Source organism: Rhipicephalus microplus, chromosome 4 (genome assembly GCF_043290135.1).
Source record: "Rhipicephalus microplus isolate Deutch F79 chromosome 4, USDA_Rmic, whole genome shotgun sequence".
NCBI classification, from domain to species: Eukaryota; Metazoa; Arthropoda; class Arachnida; order Ixodida; family Ixodidae; genus Rhipicephalus; species Rhipicephalus microplus.
This window is the reverse complement of record NC_134703.1, coordinates 59,453,860-59,472,824: the sequence shown is the minus strand read 5'-3', so window position 1 is coordinate 59,472,824 and position 18,965 is coordinate 59,453,860. Positions and strand designations below refer to the sequence as shown.

General features: G+C 46.0%; 1 protein-coding gene across 2 annotated transcripts in view; it reads right to left on the bottom strand.

Annotated features, from left to right (window-relative positions):
• Positions 1 to 18,965, bottom strand: part of RabX4 (RAS oncogene family member RabX4) — a 150,574-nt gene that overhangs the window by 95,421 nt on the left and 36,188 nt on the right. For both annotated transcript variants that reach the window (XM_075892826.1, XM_075892825.1), the window contains exon 2: positions 17,508 to 17,568. In XM_075892826.1, the coding sequence (XP_075748941.1) occupies positions 17,508 to 17,568 (61 nt within the window). The remainder of the gene's footprint in view (positions 1 to 17,507; positions 17,569 to 18,965) is intronic.

Here is an 18,965-nt window from a genome sequence, read left to right as displayed (position 1 = left end):
AAGCTCAATCGTGTAGCGCAGGGGCCCCGTAGCGTGCGTGCTCCAAGTTCAACTGTTTCAATAAAGTTGATCTCGTCTCGTCTAAGCCCGACGTATACACGAATAAATTTGATACCTCACTGTCAAGTGACAAAATGCCACGAAATAAAAACATGGCGGCCGGTGATAATTTGTGGACACGTGCCAACTTCTCGCCAGTTGACTCGACACACCTTGAATCAATAGCACAAACGCATTTATTGTACACAGTGACCCTCGGCGCCGTCGTCGATAAATTTGCTATACACCGAAGCTGTTCTGATTAGACTCAAGAGAGAGAGAGAGAGAGAGAGATAAAGATACAAGGAAAGGCAGGGAGGTTAACCAGACGCACATCCGGTTTGCTACCCTGCACTGGGGAAGGGATAAAGGGGAGAAAAGAGGTTGCACAAAAGATTAGACTCAAGAAATAAACGTTTTCCCTAGCAGCTGTATACAACGGTGCTTGGACGTCGATGGCGGGAAGCTCAGATAAAACTGCTTTAGGCGTCATATTCAACTGATGACGCAGTAACGTTCAACTTGTTCAACTCCCACCGCTTTTCTTTTCTTTCAGATGTTTAAAAAGATGTTGAGGGAATGGGATAAACAACAGCACTCGTCAGTGCCCTTGAATGATTCATTTTTTGTGCGCGCGCGAGTGTGTGCACACAGGCACACTCTTGGATGAGTGCATGGTTGCACAGATATGTTGAGTTCAAGTCTTTCTGTGTCGCTTTGATTGTATTTAGCGTCTTGTCCATGACCCTAAAGAATCTTGGTTGCAGAATGGTAATACTTAAGCTCCGCCGCGGTGGTCTAGTGGCTAAGGTACTCTGCTGCTGACCCGCAGGTCGCGGGATCGATTCCCTGCTGCGGCGGCTGCATTTCCGATGGAGGCGGAGATGTTGTAGGCCCGTGTGCTCAGATTTGGGTGCTCGTTAAAGAACCCCAGGTGGTCGAAATTTCCGGAACCCTGCACTACGGCGTCTCTCATAATCATATGGTGGTTTTGGAACATTAAACCTCACATATCAATCAATTCTAGTCCATGCAATTCATGCTAGACGTAAACAAAGAATAACCGTTAGGGTCGTATATTGTCGAAGCACTGTCAGTAAGATGTCACAAAGTTAAACAACTCTTTTAAAGCATTGTGTCTGTTTCTCATGAACGGAATGCTTACCTTGTGCTCAAATATGGCGCTTCCAGCCACTCTCTTTACAGTACAGTCACTTTCACGGCATTGTACGTACATTACTGCTTCCGTAATGTGTCGATCGAAACACGCGTAGTATGTGTTCACCAAAACGAACAAAGAGAAAGAAGAAACCGTTGCAGCGCTCCACGAATCAAATTCAGGCCACGATCGGCATTCCCCCGGGCCAGCGCATTAGGCGGTCTGATCGGGCGGACGCTATCCAAACATTGCCCCGCAGGCACCTTCCGCGTAGCTCGCGAGCAATATTTGTGCGTAGAAAGCGACGCGTACGGTTAGGCCTTGCGAAACGCGCAAGAAAACACCGCCGTCGGTACCGCACGGCCACGGCGCGTTGGCCGGACATAATGCGAGGCTGTCTTTCTTCCTCCGGTGTGCAAATACAACTGCTCTTGACGTCCCTCCGAGGTGCAACTCAGAGGGAACGAAAACTGGCAGGATGCGTAAGTATTGAACGGTACTTGTTTTTTTTTTTTTCCTAGGCCTATCCTCTTGCGTCGGGCAGAAAGCACTCCTTGCGTGAATCGTTAAAGAGCGAAGGTTTGTTAAGGCCGACACATCGAGTACATTGCACGAACCAGTGTACACACAGCGTAAATAAAAGAAGCGTGCCTTCGGAGATTCATCGACGTCTCCATAGGTGCAAAGAAGTTGGAGTGACGCAGCTTGTTAGCGGAAAGACATGAAATCAACATCTCTGCGAAGTGACTGATGATGAGTGGGCGAAGCAGTTGGATCATTCGGTGTTACCGTAAATCACCCGTCACATTGTCCACTCACGCATGTAAAATAGTGACAAAGCGGTGTATATGCAATGTTTGGAACATGCTAGTGCGAAGGCTAGAGTGACCGTGAATTGGACCCCAAGAACTTACCAGGGCGATGGACGATCTCAGCAGTTATATACAGTTTATCGTACACTATTTTACAGCGCAACAGGTTAGATACGGACAGAGAAAGGACAGAACACTGCGTCCCTTCTTTGTCCGTATCTAACCCGTAGCGCTGTAAAATATTCCACGATGAACATCCACCAACATGCCCAACTCGCGATTTTGCTTACAAGCCAGTCAGCGTTGCCGTAGAGCAGCCGATTTCCGCCGCACCTTATATACGTTCGTTTTCATCCATGGCAGAAAGAGAATCGTCCAAGGTCGTCATCTTCATCGGTTACCTTGCATGTTCTGACAGGCTTACTCTTCATCGTCTTCATCATCACGGCATATAGTGGGTGCAACGGACAAAGCACGACGGACAAGCCTAGACCTTATAAGGTGCTTTGCCCCGAAAAGGACTAAACTGAAAACACATACAGTGCATCATATGTTGTATTTCGAGCACAACTGGGTGTAAAATTTCCGGAGCCTATAACTCAGATATGACTCGTCATCATATCGTGGTTGTGTTATGTTCGATGATTTAGAGTACGATGTACTCTACTGTAGGAGAGCAATGAACTGTCCCCATGAAGAGCTATGTTTAAAAAAATATTCACAGACAGTGGACTGTGTACTTTTGTACACTACATTTCAACAGAACAGAACACGTAGAGACACGCAGAATTGTTACAAATCGATTTTACACGCATGTACATTACATGATGAACAAAGATAATGAACAACGTGGATTTTAACGTCCCAAAACCACCATATATGATTATGAGAGACGCCGAACTGGAGGGCTCTGGAAATTTCGACCACCTGGGGTTCTTTAACGTGCACCCAAATCTGAGCACACGGGCCTACAACACACGCACTGTTTACAGACTTTCACAACGCACTTGAACAATATATTCATAGCGAAAAAAAAAACACGGGAATAATCTGTCTTCAATTTTACGCGAAATAACTGTTTTCATCTTTCTGTTCATCTTTTAGAGTGCGCGTTTTGCCTGTCACTTCAAGCATGTTCTATTTAGGAGTAATACCAGATCGTTACTGATATCTTTCTTAATTTACACATTCATGGCATACAGTCTCGATATTTGCCAAATGTATACACGTTCTCTTCTGATCGGCAGTAAAAATAAACGCCGCGCCTGCGTCGTTAAGATCTTGCAACTGGAGATGTACGTTAAGATCTTGTATTCACGCCCTATCTGATTTCACATGAACGAAAACAATAAACCAATCACCGGTGCGCACGCAAGTGGACCAGCCACACTCGCTACCTTATCCTCCGACAACTTTCACTTTTCAAGCTTAATGACCCTTTCCACAGCCTCAACTCGGACACATCGCGCAGCGCCGGACCCCCCCTTCCCCGTAGCAACGGCCTAATTGCTGCGCATTTGCACAGACACATGCGCGGCTTCGTTAACGATGCCCGCGGCTCGAAAGGAGAATTTCAAGCGAGCGGCGCCACAAGCAGATGAAGCCTTTCGAGATCGAGCACAGATCAAGCGCGCCAGAAACGCCGTGAGTGGCGCGCAGCTATGCGCCTACTGCAGGTCGCGGTGTGTATAGAAAGCCGGTGTCGCCGGTGCGAGGCCGGAGGCCCGGAAGTTGCATGGCCGAGAAATCGTAACCGGGCGCTACGTATATACAATGGGCCGGCAAAAAGTGGGAGACCCAGCGCCCAAGACTCGACAGGTGACGGCGCGCAGGGGTCACCAGGACGTCCGCAGAGCATGCGGTGCCGCTCCGAATCTGGAGCAGAACCCTACTTATCGATCTAAAAGACACGTACGCACCATCTGAAACAACGGAAATCCGCGCACCCCTCGCTGCGCGTATATATGTACGTACATACATACCTGCGGAATATGGTACAGTCGCGCTCGATCTGACATTGCAACAGGAAAACGCGTGGCAAAACTCGAAGATTTTGCGTAGCTTTCGATATATCTTTTATTTCAACAACTAAACAATGTTTCGACACTCGAGGACGATCACCAATAAAGATTGATTGATATGTGGGGTTTAACGTCCCAAAACCACCATATGGTTATGAGAGACGCCGTATGGTGGAGGGCTCCAAAAATTCGATTACCTGGTGTTCTTTAACGTGCACCCAAATCTGAGTGAACGGAGTATACAGCATTTTCACCTCCATCGAAAATGCAGTCGTCAAGGCCGGGATTCAAACCCGCGACCTGCGGGTCAGCGGCCGAGTACCTTAGCCACTGGACCACCACGGCGGGGCGATCGCCAATAAGAATCATATCGTTCAGTGGTGGAAATAAGGGCGACCTGAAGTTATGCGCTGGTGAGGCCACGCGCAGCGCTGAAAGGTCATACTGAGCGTGACAGTACATGCGTTCATATATGTACGTATATATCGCATGCGGCGGGAGGACGGAGCAGCAGGAACCGGCCGAGCTCGTGGAATCACCCTCCCCGCGTGTCTTTCCCCTCCGGCACACGCAACCTCGCGCGTTTATTTGGGTGGCCAGTAAGTAGCGCGAAAAGCGGCGTGGCGTCGTCGACCTCATTACTGGTGTATGAGCGCGTATACCTTAGTGCGTGCGTTCACAGCGCTCGGAAGTGGTCCCGCGACGGCGTCAATGATTGCGGCGACAAGGCGTTGCACGAGACCCGAAAGCTGCGGGGGGACAAGTGCCCGCAATTAACGGACGACGCCTGGATTACAGGGCGTAGTCGATGGGAGGCGCGAGGCGTTTTCTCGTAAACCACGTATGTAGGAGCACTGGACAGCTATCGGATTGTTTCGAGGTACAGTTGCTTACCATGCAGCTGTCAATGTTGGCTTTCGCGACATCAATTATACGATACAAATAATCAAAGATAAAGGAGATTTTGATCGATTGCGACCATGACACTCCCAAACGAGTTGTTCAGGCGGTGCGGGTGGATTGATGGGTACATAGACGATAAATGCTATTGCACAGTATCGTTTAAGTCGCACAACAGGTGCCAACGTTACAACATTACATATGCTTACAAGGTTACGTTGTTGTTCTTATGTAGCGGCTTTGGGTAAAGTCCGCTATCGCAATATTTACGCCCACTGTGTTTGCTTTTGTATACGTTTCTAACAGCCGCTAAGCCTTGCTTTATTTATTTGTGACAGCCACCGAGCGTCCCGTTGCAGTCCTTTAGAGAACCTAATCTGTATATTTTATGAGCTGTAACCATCCTGTTATGTCATAATAAAAACCAATTGATTGAATGATTGGCTGGTTGATTGATTGATGGATTAGAAGCAGTCATCGCTAAGCGCCTCGTTCATCCGTTTATCTTACCGCCTCATACTTATCGATTGCAGGAACGAAAAATTCGGCAGATATCACGTACCTGGGAATCGACGTCATGCGAAGCATGCAGAGGGAAGGTGACCGCATTGCATTTTTTTTTCCAAATTGAGCGACACGTCATGAAATGACGCTATACATTTACAAATGTTGCACACACCGACATATTTTGAAGAGTTGCAGATAGATGTTTATATAACCAGTTGTTTGCACTTGCGCAACGATGTGAACTGGAACATGCGTATTAGCGACACCAGAAGCTGATATCAAGTGCTGATGCTCGCTAAGATGCTGGCCCTAACATTGCTACATAAATCACTGCTACAGCGCATGACACTTAACCACAATTGAGATTAACGCAACGTAACGGCTGTATCAATGGAGTACATATTGTAACATACTAGAAAAAGAAGGTAGAGAAGAGAAGCAGAGGAAGACGAAGAGTCTTGGCACGATCGCAGTGTGCTGCCGCAAACGAGCATCGTTCACCTCCTGTAAATAAAACCATCTTATCACAGCTCGCTGTTACAATATGTAATGTTTATAAGATTGGGTATAGGCAGCACTGCAACCACTATTGACGTTTCACGAAGATTAGCATCTATTTGAAAAGTATAGTTCCGAGACCTGGCATAGCTCTCTGGTAGAATGCTTCACTGCCACGCAGAATGCTTGGGTTCGATTCCTGCTGTGACCCTGAAATTTATTATTTGCATTCGCCGGGGGATCAACACTGCCTGTGTCAGATTTTTCTTAACACTGACATTTATTCTATGCCTTTGTTGGGTCGACGCTGCCGATGTCGGGTATTGCTTGACGCTCACGCGTTGAAATTTGCCATGTGTGTTCTCGTCGTTCCTGGGTAGATATTAAGTGACAATCACCTGTGACACATACCCGCATACCAGCGGCACATACCCGCTCGTGCGTATGTGCCACTGTCTGGCGAGAAGTGTTTGACGACGTACGCGAGGGGATTGCGACATCATTCATGTCTTGACCAGCGCGTCATATTCATCAAACCATTTTACCCTCCCATGCTAATTTTGGTTCACGCCAAGTTAAGGGGGTGACCATGAGAGCACCCAAACGTAAGAGGCCAGGTAGAGAGATAGATAGATAGATAGATAGATAGATAGATAGATAGATATGCTTAAAGTCGCCGAAGTTCGCCAAGAAATGCTTTGCATTCAATACTGCGAACGTTCGTGACAGGATCAGCATGCATTCCGATACACCACTCGTAAGTAAGCGTTTAGGTATTTCTGTTCTTTTATATATTTTTTAGTTTTATAGCAGTCGAGCTCACAGTGTCAGTTTCGTTCTTACAGTGCTTGCCAGAGACGTGGTACGCTAAAGGGGAATAAGATGATAAAAAAAGAACGATTTTCAGCGTAAGTGTGTGTGCACGCACATGCAGTTCAATATAGAAAACTGCTTGACATTTGACCCCTGTATAGCCTGTAGACCACGCGTTTCGACGTATGTCACGTTAGCTGCACCAATGAAGCTGTCCCAGTATTAAAGAAAAGTTGACATGAAGAAAGGGAGGGTTATTGCCATTTTCACGTTACTCCAGACGACAAAACTTTGATTATCTGCCTTTCAAAGAACCAACAATAACTTTCTTCTTCGTCTTGTCCGTAGGACTTCATTATTGCATGGGTCAGATGAGTCATCTCATCATGCGTCGCGTCTAAAAAAACTGCTTTAACTTAATCTAGCCGAATCTATTGTCATTATAAATTACTCAGCTGTTCCTAGCGTTCTAGATTTAAATTTTCCTGTTTCTTGGCGCACACCATGTTATAGCTACAAAAACGTCTATTAGTCAGCTTTACTGGTCGATAATCTGCCTAACTTCCATTAAAATGCTTCGTGTTAATGTAGATGAACAAGTGAAAATATCTTTACAGCTGTTTGCCGTCAGCGAACTTTCAAGAAACGTTAACTGCTGCGTGCATATACGTATAGAAAAACAAACAAACAAAAAGAAATGTTATTTCGGTGGAAAACACGGCGCGGTAACGTTGATCTAACTCCCGGTGAACTTCAATAGATCTAGTCTGTCGTCGCTTCCGGGCCCGGGTGACTATTTATGCAGCGCAGTTACGTATGGAGGACAGCTTTTACGGCGGCGCACTTCGCAACTGGGTCACCATTAACCTTACACAGTGGCCCCGCGCAAGGACCGCATTCCCCGCGTACCAAGAAGCGAGCGCGCTCGGAATCTCTGCGAAAGTATAACAAACGAAGAAACGAGAGAGATAGCGAGGGGGAAAAAAAAGACATTATTCGAGTGCAATCGGAGCGAATAAATGGGATTAACAGTTCGGGGATAAAGCATAGAAAACACCGCGGGCCTTTAGTTTGAAAAAGGTTCACGTACACACGTAAGAACCGCGAGAAATCAAAAAGAAAAGAAAAGAGAAAGGGGAGGGGTTGAAGCGGGAGAAACGAACTCGGAGTCGTGCGGGTCTTGTTCGACGTGTCGTACGGGTGGTGCACGTCTGCGATGTACTCGATGTTCGACACCCTCATGCAACGACGGTCGTTTTTCGAGGCTATCGCAACCGGGCCGCATTATGAAATACGCGGGAGCGATTGCCGATCTCAGTACCTGCGCGTTATTTCGCCGAGGAGAGAAAGAGATATTAGGAAAAAAAAAGTGCTAGGTCGATCGGTCGTTGAGTCCTCGTCTGAGACGATAAATGACCCTGCTTGTTTGTTTCTACTTCGCACACGTATATCGGATAGTGATGAAAAAGTCGCGCACGACACGACACCCGGCCCATACCACCCAGATATTCGCGAAGCCCAGCCTACATACAACCCGAAATGCCACGCGATCCCCAAGGACCCGAGGGGTCCCCTGCGCCCGTCTGTGCTCTCTTTCTTCTTGTACAATTTTTTTTCTGCGAAAAATGGCATCCACAATAGAATACCAGCTCGCCCAACACTCGGTTCTTCTATAAGGGTTGATTGGTATGTGGGTTTAACGTCCCAAAACCACAATGTGATTATAAGAGACGCCGTAGTGGAGGGCTCCGGAAATTTTCGACCACCTGGGATTCTTTACCGTGCACCCAAATCTGAGCACACGGGCCTGCAACATTTCCGCCTCCATCGGAAATGCAGCCGCCGCAGCCGGGATTCGATCCCGCGACCTGCGGGTCAGCAGCCGAGTACCTTAGCCACTGGACCACCGCGGCGGGGCCTTCTCTAAGGGTTCCCTGCGCGTTTAAGTTTCCAGCCCGTTTGATTTTATATACGACGCTATAATGCGTTGCCGCTCGACCGAGAGAGCGTGTCCGTGAACCGTGATTATGCCCAGTTGTGTTCACGCAAGCGCGTTAGACAAACCTGGTGATTTACGGTCCGAAAGTGTGGTGCCATTATGAGACACGCCGTAACGGGGGAGTTCCGGAAATTTCTACAATCGCAGGTATACATTATGGTGCTCCTCTCTCGAGGGCCTGTATCATTTCACCTCCGTCAAATTTTGACCGCCGCGGCTGAGGTCGAACCCACGACCTTCGGATCAGCAGCCAAGCGCATGCGCAACACGCTGGCATGTTACTCCTGGTTATTATAGCATAGTTATTTTTCTATGGAAACCCTTTCGCAATACATATGATGACGAAGAAGCTAAAAGTGATTCGCTGCTTGGCCCTAGTTGCAAAACTGTGACTTTTTATTATTTATTTATTTGCATTTTTATTTAATTTATTTCGCTCGCAAAGAACGGCGCTGACGCCATCACCAGAATTTCTGCGACAAAAGCTTTCTGACGCTTTCACGTCGAAAGTTATTGTAGACAGCCAAACAATTTTGTGTGCTCGTGCAATTCGAACATCGAAACTAATCCTGCTGGGTACAGTCATGTGCTTTTGTTTACATAACGAGATGTAATTCTAACTCACAATTTTCGTACAGGAGCGATGTATAAGCGAGCCATTCATAGTTTCGTGCTTGCCATGATATTACAAGGTTTCCTTTGTGTGTGTGTGTGTTTGTGTGTGTTAGTGTGTGTTTACAAAGGTGGCCAATGTTTCAAGGTCATCTGAAACGTGCAGGCGCAAGAGCGTATACAAACCTCCTCTCTCCTCTCTATCTTTCATCTTCCCCACCCCCTCCCATGAGCAGGGTAGCAAACCGACTGCCTATGGGCTGGTTAATCTCCCCGCCGTTCTTTTCCTCCTATTTTCCTTCCTTCTTTACTTACTTCCTTCTGACGTCCAGTGAAGCGCAAAGCCTTTAACAGCGCGTTGGCAACTTGAGCGCTCGGTATCTCGGTCTGCGAAAGCGTAAACTCAGCCAAGCCCTTTATAAAATATTCAGTATACAGGCGCGTTGCAAGTGTCACGCCACCGTATGTGAAAACGAGTTTTACAATCCTAATACGTAATTCCTTATTCGATCCGATTTGCGCCCACATTCTAAAGCGCTTTGGCTTCCGTACGCAATCGCACGGCCTGTCAACTCGTGGCGTAATTCGGTGTAAGAAGTTGCGAGGCGGGGAAGAGTTATTGGTTTCGTGAATTGAGGGCGCAGCGGTTTCACCAGATAGCTGGCTTCCTTGTTTTCTTGTTTCCATCCTGTATTTGATTTCTGCGAGCACGAATACATGACCTCGGGCCCTCATGAAAAATGAAATTCGGCCACCCAGACTCCATGTATTAACACTAAATACTGAAGGCAGCTTCTCGTATCTCTGCTCACGCAGCTCATACTGCTGTATACTGCTGAGAACGAGAAAGCGGGTTTGATTACCGTTCTGATTGAATAATAATAATAATAATAATAATAATAATAATAATAATAATAATAATAATAATAATAATAATAATAATAATAATAATAATAATGATTTGAGGATGATTATGATCATTTCGTGTGCGAATATTCAATGATGACAAAACTATTTTTCATAGCTCGTGGGTTGCCCACTCACTCACTGACTCAGTCTGTCAGTCAATCAATCAATCAATCAATCATTCAATCAAGCAAGCAAGCAATCAATCAAACTAGTGTAATTCCTTAGGAGGGTCACGTGGGAAGGACTACTCCTTTTGGCTGAACGTTTACTCCGATAAATTGACTTCAGGTCCATAAATACTGCCGTATGTTCAAAGAGACCGCGCCCAGAAGTTCATCGCTGAACGAATACCAATCCAACCGTGTTTCAGAGTTAGCAATGCATTGTGCATGACCATTGCCATTTGTGTGTGTTTGTGCGTGTGTTTATGCGTGTGCGTGCGTGTGTGTGTATGTGTGTGTGTGTTTTGGGGGATAATCTCTCGGTATTTGCTTTTCAATAAGCACGTTGACGACTTTTATTCGAGTCCTATAACACAAATATTCTGTGCATCCCAAAGTGATAATTATTGAGCACTGGAAATAAAACAGCGCAGAAAACATAATTTGACAGAAACAGAAATAATACGAAACGATGCGCTGTTTGTTTCCGGTACGTGTACTCACCGGTTCACCGATTTCACGTTATTACAACGACTGCTACATATACTTTCAAGCCTGTATCACGACGATGGTGGAGAAACAGCGCTCACGTACGCCCCACAAACGTGCTTTCAAAACACTTCCCGGTGATAACGTATACGCCCAATTTAATACTGGGCCTAACGCGACCTAATATTACCCCATCCGGAGGCGTTGGTATTCTCGCGCGCCGTAGAGGAAGCAATGGGAGAAAGAGGCCGCGGTCAAAGATGCCGCGACGGAGATGGCGCCCTTGGCGCCCTTGGCTTGTCTTGGCTTCCAGCATCGGAGCCTCTCTATAACAGAAGCGCCGAACCGCTTTGGGCACGGCGGTCTCGCAGGAGAAGGCGTCACCGCGCCACTTCCATCATTTGGATAACAGACGGAACGACGTCCACCGGGCGAGCGCGCTGCCTCATCGCAGCCGAGCACGAGGGGCGAGGTTGTGGCTGAGCGTCCCGGCGAACGATTATCGTCTCGAGGGGCGGAGGAAGCGACGCCGCGTGACGGAAAGGGTCGTGGCCGCCTCAGTGCCATGCTTAGGAGTATTGGCGGTGGCAGTAGAATCGCCGAAACGACAAAAAACAAGCCAAAGACAAGCCAAAGACAAGCCAAAGGTGAAGACTATATACGCAATGAAGAGAACGACGCCTAGCTCCCCCCTTGCTCCACAAGGGTAATCAAAACTGATGAGACCGGAACAAAGCGGCGAGCAGCTCGCGGTGGCTAAAGTGAAGCATAAAAAACGAACTGAAACGAGAGGGATATGAAAGGGTGTGATAACTTAAAAACAAATGTAAGAAAGAAAAAGACTGGGGCGTGGGTCGGAAATGGTGCACACGAGCTCTTCGCTTATTACGGCGCCCATGTCTCCGTGCCCCCGCTATGTACGAGCGCTCGAATGGCTTCGTTGCTTTTCCATTAAACGAAAGAGGCCTTTGTACAGTGCGAAGCCTCAACGCCCCGCACCCTTTGCTGGAAGGGACCATCGTCGGACGAGAGAAATAAAAGGAGCTTTTGAACCGCAATAAAAACGAGCACGCAGAGTCTATATTTCTCACCCACGACCGCAACGCCATGGTTTCCTTTGCCTTTTTGTACGCATATATGTCTAGAGGGCGCTGTACATTCGAATGTACCGCGCAGAGTGCGCGCAGGGGACCTCCATCGCGAAGGGTCATGTGACGCGAAAATGGTCCCAGGGATGGTGCTGCCCACGGTCTCCCAGGACAGCAGCGCTCTTGGGCACGGCTTTCCCACGCCTCTTAGAGCCATTGTCTAGAGATGAGTATATGACATAAGTGCGGTTCGTATAAGGCATGGGGAGAGTAAGGAGGAATACTGTGAACGAGAATGAAGAATAGTGACATTATTGCTTTATTGGTTTGAAAGTTATATGTATAATGTGACACATGCCCCTTGACAATTGGGATTTTTTTCTCTTTAATTTTTTGTTTACACGGTAGGCCGTAACATATTAAAATTTGAGCTGAAATGTACGCGTGTGAATGTTCTGCTGCAAAGTAAGCTCTTGCAAATGAACTGTCCACTGTCATACTATCTTCTTTGTTTCGGCTTGCTCTTTTTTTTTCCGTCACTTATTCATTTTCAGTTTTGCCCCCCTCCCTTTTTTATTTTCTTGCGATGCAAGTCTTGAGCAAATGGAGTAACCGAAAAAAATACGAAACTTTCCCCCTCTACAAGACAGCTGGAGCAGACATACGTTAGAATTTTTTCTAATAAAAAGTTTCAACCAATACTGATGCTTGGTATTTTATCAGTGAACCAATCACAAATAACACTTGGAAACAAAAAAAAACATCTTTGTGAATTCGGCACTAGATCAAAAAGTGTTCACTAGAGCGAATATTGATGGTGCGCGCATGGCGGTAGTCCAATGGCAATCGTAACGTGCGAAAACACAGAACCGTATTTCGGCTCCGGTAGCGCACAGTTGGCATCAAGGGCGTAGCCAGGAGAGCGAGAGAGGGTTAGGGGTTTCCAACGCTCCCCAATATTTTTTAATTGTTGCATTACACGCATACATACAAACGCACCCACGAGCATACATAAAGTACAGATGAACACACATATGAAATCACAACCCCACCCCGTTCGCACCACTGCAAAAAAACAAAAAAAAAAAAAACTGGTCACGCCCTTGTTTGGCGTGTCCTTTTTTTTCCTGGAACCTTTAGCCTGTTCTCGTTAGTGACTAGGCCTTCGCTAAACTGCACTGCACGGATTTATCATCAGCTCTTGAGCGTTAACATTCACAGAACGTTCCTTTGATACAGTACATTTCGTGAGAGCGAGTACCATCCAATCCCGATGATATACAATCCCTCATAGCGATGCCATCTGCTCCCTTAGCGAAGGCGGTCCCCAAATTGCGAAGTGCTCTTTAGAGGGCCTCCGAACAACCTCTTAAAACACGAAGAAAGATTGAGCGCGTTATTTTCTCCCGGCGTTTGCCGCCTTTTGATTCATAACTAATGACGCCAGCAGGGACGCCATGAGAAATAAGCTCTCTATTGTCTGCTCTGGCATAAGTATCGTACGCGATCAACATAATGCACTTCGTTTTGAGCGTCTTCGACTGCGCGAGCGAATGCGACAGCGTGTAGCCGATAAGCGCGACATATTGATACGTTCAACGTCTTGTGCTGAGATTGCCCACGTTTTCTATGATTCATTGATTGGTCAAGATAATGCCTGTAGAAAGGGTAGGAAAGGCCAGAAAAAAAGAAACCTCTCTCTCTCCTTTGAACATGGAGTGGTTTGGGGACCTTTTTGAAGCATCTTTGTATTGTCCACTCCGGGTCCCAAGTTTTCACCAGCGGGCGCATTATATAACGACGCGCTGAGTGCAGAAGTCATGCTTCCGTGCACCTACATACAGCTTTTTATCATTGAGTCGCGGATCGCCTCACGTACCAACGTTATTGATGCAGGAACAGCTGCCGTCTACTGGCACTGGCGGCGCGCATAGCATTCGCCCGACGGCACCGCCCGTCCCAGCTGTAATTACGGCATGCGGGACCAACGGCCATCGAACGTGAGTGGCTTACGGCGCAGTGCGCGCTTGGACGATGACCGATCCATGCCGTGCACTTTTTTCTATGTCTGTAGGCCGGAGTAATCAGCGCGAAAAGTGCGGCTGTGACCACCACTTGGAGAATCATCGACTAATAAACAAAAAAATAAATAAAACAAATGGTTAGCATGGCTGATGTCCTCTACATTTCTAACAGAACGTGGTTTTTATTTGGGTGCCATTCACTCGAGATATATAAACAATGGTTTCGTAAAAGAGCGTTCCGCCTTTCCCCCACATAAACATGATGTGTGTGTGTGTGTGTGTGTGTGTGTGTGTGTGTGTGTGTGTGTGTGTGTGTGTGTGTGTGTGTGTATGTGTGTGTGTGTGTGTGTGAGTGTGTGTGTGGGCGGGCGCATGGGCGGGCATAGATAGCCAAGCGAGGTAATGATTGTATTCCATCAGCGACTCCATCAGCGAAGAAATTAACTCGTAAAGCTGGTGTCGCTACACACAGGCTCGCATTATGCAAATTTAGGGGCACTCTCTATCCGTTTCGTCTTGAAAAAAGCGGGGAGTCGAGCACGGTATTTATTTGGCGGCTTCTTCAGAGCCAGAAAGGTGCTTTTTCGTTGCAACCACGAGCGTATGTTCAGTTGGGCTTTTCATGAGCTTGCATGCGCTGTCAGTGCTGTTTTCTTGGCATTTCTATGGTCGGCTTAACGTCTGACCACGCATTTCACGTGCTGGCACAAAGCGTTGTGCAGCCCGAGCATTCCTGTCTAGCTGCCGTCAGTCTGAACGGAACAGACAGTACGCGTTAAAAAAAAAAAGCATTACCCGCTATTGCATTGATTCACGCTGATTATAACGTAAACGCATGATGTGCCTTGGTCTCAACCATGCGTTTTTTAACAAAATCATAAATTCGAGTAAATAAATAAATAAATAAATAAATAAATAAATAAATAAATAAATCGCCACGTATATGCATGTTACACTGCAAATTTCGTCTTGCGTCTGGAGAGAGTGAACAAAACGTTTATTTGATGTTCTGCGCAAGAAAACCGAAAGCGTGCATCGAAGGCGAACGAGCGCATCGAGTCACGTCACACGTGAGACATGAGCGCTATCTGGCCGTCATCTTGAAAAACGAACCACGCGTCTTGCACGCCCGTCTCGATGGCGGGAAGGTGTAGAACTCAAGGCGACGGTTAAGTGCCACCACCATGTCGTCTTAGCGAAGCGTTGGAAACACTGCCCTTCTCGTGCAAGCGTTGCATCGTTAGCACAGCGTGATACACGCTACGGTGCTTAGGATTACTTATGTATATGCCTTTTCTAGTATAAAGCCACACATAGAAAACATTGACGTGTTGTAATGGTGCCTCAGATATGCGCCATAATTGCTTTTTAATTGACAATTGAACAATGTGTATAAACGCTGAAACTTGAGCAATATTGGAGAGCGGTGCGGATGAGTTAGGCTGTTTGGGGTATCGTTTCAGTGTACACACAGACAAATGGACATACAGATCAACATTTTTGCATCGGGTTTCCAAGAAAGACTATCGTATTCAATAATCTGACTCCAGCGAATTTAGGGCAAAGGAGTGCATTTGGATGCACCTATGAAGAACGGATAACTATTTGCCTTACGTGTATAAAATGCCTGTTCAATAATCGCCGTAAATTTTGGACGAAGTGACGAATATGTAATCGACTGTCAGGTGGTGCTAATCGTCCGACGCGGTTAAAATCTCAGAGCGGAGAGATGCTGCACGTTGGACAAATCGCCAAAGGTGAATGACGCAAACTTCCAATAGTGATGACGTACATTAATTAGCAAACAGCACGCTTCTTCACAATGTCAGTTACTGATACCACGAAAAAGCGAGCAGAAGACCGAGGGAGCGCGAGTTTGTTCGTTACACCAGGCCCCCAGTCAGGGGCAGAGGGTGCTCTAGTCACACACCTCCACTTTGAAATTTTGATGAAGTGGGGGAGAATTTTATCGAAAATAAATAATGAAAATAGGAGTTTTTCTCAAATAGTCAAAGCCTTCTGCTGTTGCTTCGTCCCCTCTCTTTAAAAATTTGAGGATCACGGACTGCTGGGCGAGTTAGTAATTCATCTTAACTGAGTTGCACGAAAAAATTGAAGTGCAAAAGGAAGACACCTGGCGTTGTGTCCAGGTGTCTTATTTTTGTACTTCAATTTTTTCACGCTACTCACTTAAGAGAAAATTTGAAAATTTCCTGGCCACGGGCCTGCGTCAGCCACATACGAAGTGAAGTACATCCAGCGTAATATATATGCGATGAAGGGGCTGTCAGAACCAGTAATTGAATTTTTAAAAAGAAATGCTCTTACTCTTAAGAAGTTCGTGAAGAAAATTTTTGACCATTCCTGATCATGGACATATGATCAAGATAATGACTATTCATTCACCTTCACCAACCAATGACGAGCGTTACTTTATATGTGTTTCGTGTGTGCACTTGTGGGTGTGCGCGTATGCACACGCAAGGAAAATCGAAAATTTTCCGAAAAGTTTGAACCCCCGAACCCCCCTCTCCCGACTACGGCCCTGCGATCAGGCGTTAAAGGCCTCCTACAAGATACCACGCTGAAGGAAAACCAAAGTCCATTCAAAATCGCCGGGGAAAGCTTCGCAAACAGGCCGCTGCCTCGGGGAGAAACTCGCTTCTGTTACGCGCGGGGCCGTGCTGCCATCTCTCAACAGACGCACGAACCTCAACCTCCACAAAGACTTCCACAGTGGCTGCTTCTCCGCACAGCGTTTATGTACTGCGAAGTAGAGGGCTTTAGAAATCGAAATTGTGTTCTCGAAGCGGGTACTGACCACTGTTAGGCAGGAAAAAGTGAATGCGCTCCGCACAAAATGCATTCGACAATAAAGCCACAAGCCTTGACAAACACACACAAAAAGCAAGGCAGCGTACGTTTGATGCACCTTTTTTTTTTCAGGAAACGTTACTCGTGGTAGTTTTGACTAAAAAAGAAAACGTCAGATGACTTGTTTCGAGTAACTTTTTCCAAGATTAAATGCACAGTGGTTTGTAAATGTGAAAAGCTATTCGTCGAATGTCTCAGTTTAAGCTCTTGCCTGGCATGTTATTGTATGTGGGAAATATGACCTTCACTCTAATTTTTTTATGACTAATATTGCCTTTTGATAACTTGTCTGAAGACTGACGAATGACAAAGTTGCAAATGTTATGGTGTAGCAGCTTCAAATTTTCACGCTGCCCTTTTATTTAAACAGTATCTAAGGAAACATAAGAGTTTGTTTTTCTGATGAGGTCTTCGTATTTGTTAATTATCACTATTTTATTTTTTGCCAAGTAAACTAAATTAAATAAATAGTGTTTCCCACAAATACGAACGGCTTGAGTGGTATGTACTTATTTTGACGATGCATGTAGAAATTATGACACCACATGTCTAAGCTATCACAAAAACAAAACAAAAGAAAAAACAAACAAATCTCTACTTACCATATTTGAAGCTTGACTGGCACACCGTCCAGGTTGATTATCTTCTGCTTAAAGTCAATACCTAAAAGGCAAGGAGAAAAGAATAATGATTCATGCATTTTGCTTCTTCTTGGATATTTTATTTTTTTTAACTGTGCAGGTTGGCAATACAATTTTTGTATGCATTTGTTCAAAGTAAAAAGGAGTCATCGGCGCTATTCAAGGACGCTAACCTGTCCCAGATAGTATTTGTCCAAGTCAGACACCAATCACCAGAGCATCCGCAAATATACGTAGCGCAAGCTCATAATTTTAGCGTGTTTTTGGCCCTCATCACACTATTTATTTGGCGTCTAGTTGCTAAGGTACTCGGCTGCTGACCCGCAGGTCGCGGGTTCGAATTCCGGCTGCGGCGGCTGCATTTCCGATGGAGGCGGAAATGTTGTAGGCCCGTGTGCTCAGATTTGGGTGCACGTTAAAGAACCCCAGGTGGTCGAAATTTCCGGAGCCCTCCACTACGGCGTCTCTCATAATCATATGGTGGTTTTGGGACGCTAAACCCAACATATCAATCAATCAACTACTTAATTGGCGCCTTATTTAAAAAAAGTGTTATCGAAATCAAATCCATAGGTAGGTTTCGCACATGGCTTCATTTAACTCTGAAGCTGGTTAGTTTTCAAATTTTAATCATCTATGCATAAGAAAACTATTTTATTTCTGCCTAAGAGTTTTGTTACATTTAAGTAAGCTCGCAGGAATTAGAAACTGCTACTGCAATCTATGGTATGTAGTTTTATTTTCAAGAATATCTCTGCGCCATTTCGTACCCCTTGACATCTTGTATGCTCCTGCACAGGGGCGTAGCCAAAAGAATTTCACCCCCCCCCCAGAAAATTTTCAATTTGGCTTCATACGCACTCATACCAACACACGCACGAACATACATAAAGTATAACTTAACCTCTTCCCTTCACCTATGAAAAGAATTTCTTGCTACGCCTCTGCTCCTAAACGCCGCTTCCGTAGTCAGCGGCTTTGCTTCTCCTATAGTCTCACTGCAAAACACCGCAGTTCAGTAAATGCAGCAGGCCCGAAATTACAGCATAACACACATCGTGCATGTGCAGGTTCATCTACATCTGAGGTGAACACCTTAATATCGAAGACTTCGACAAAGCATATGCTTAATGTACGATTCGGATAAGTATCACTGTGTTTGTCGACACCGCGTTAAGGCTTCATGTAAAGGGTAATTCCCTCAGGAAGGAAAATAAACGCTCTAGTTTCAGCAACTCGAATGCTAACTAGGTGTTCATTCTAAATGCGGTCAACCTTGTACAATACGGTGCATATTACCGTAAGATATTACAATAAAATGTTCAAAGTCGTACGCATAAAGAATCCGGTCTCACATCCCACGCTGAGCGAAGCATATCAAAGATCTGTACTTTATCGAACTAATAATCGCTTGCTTGT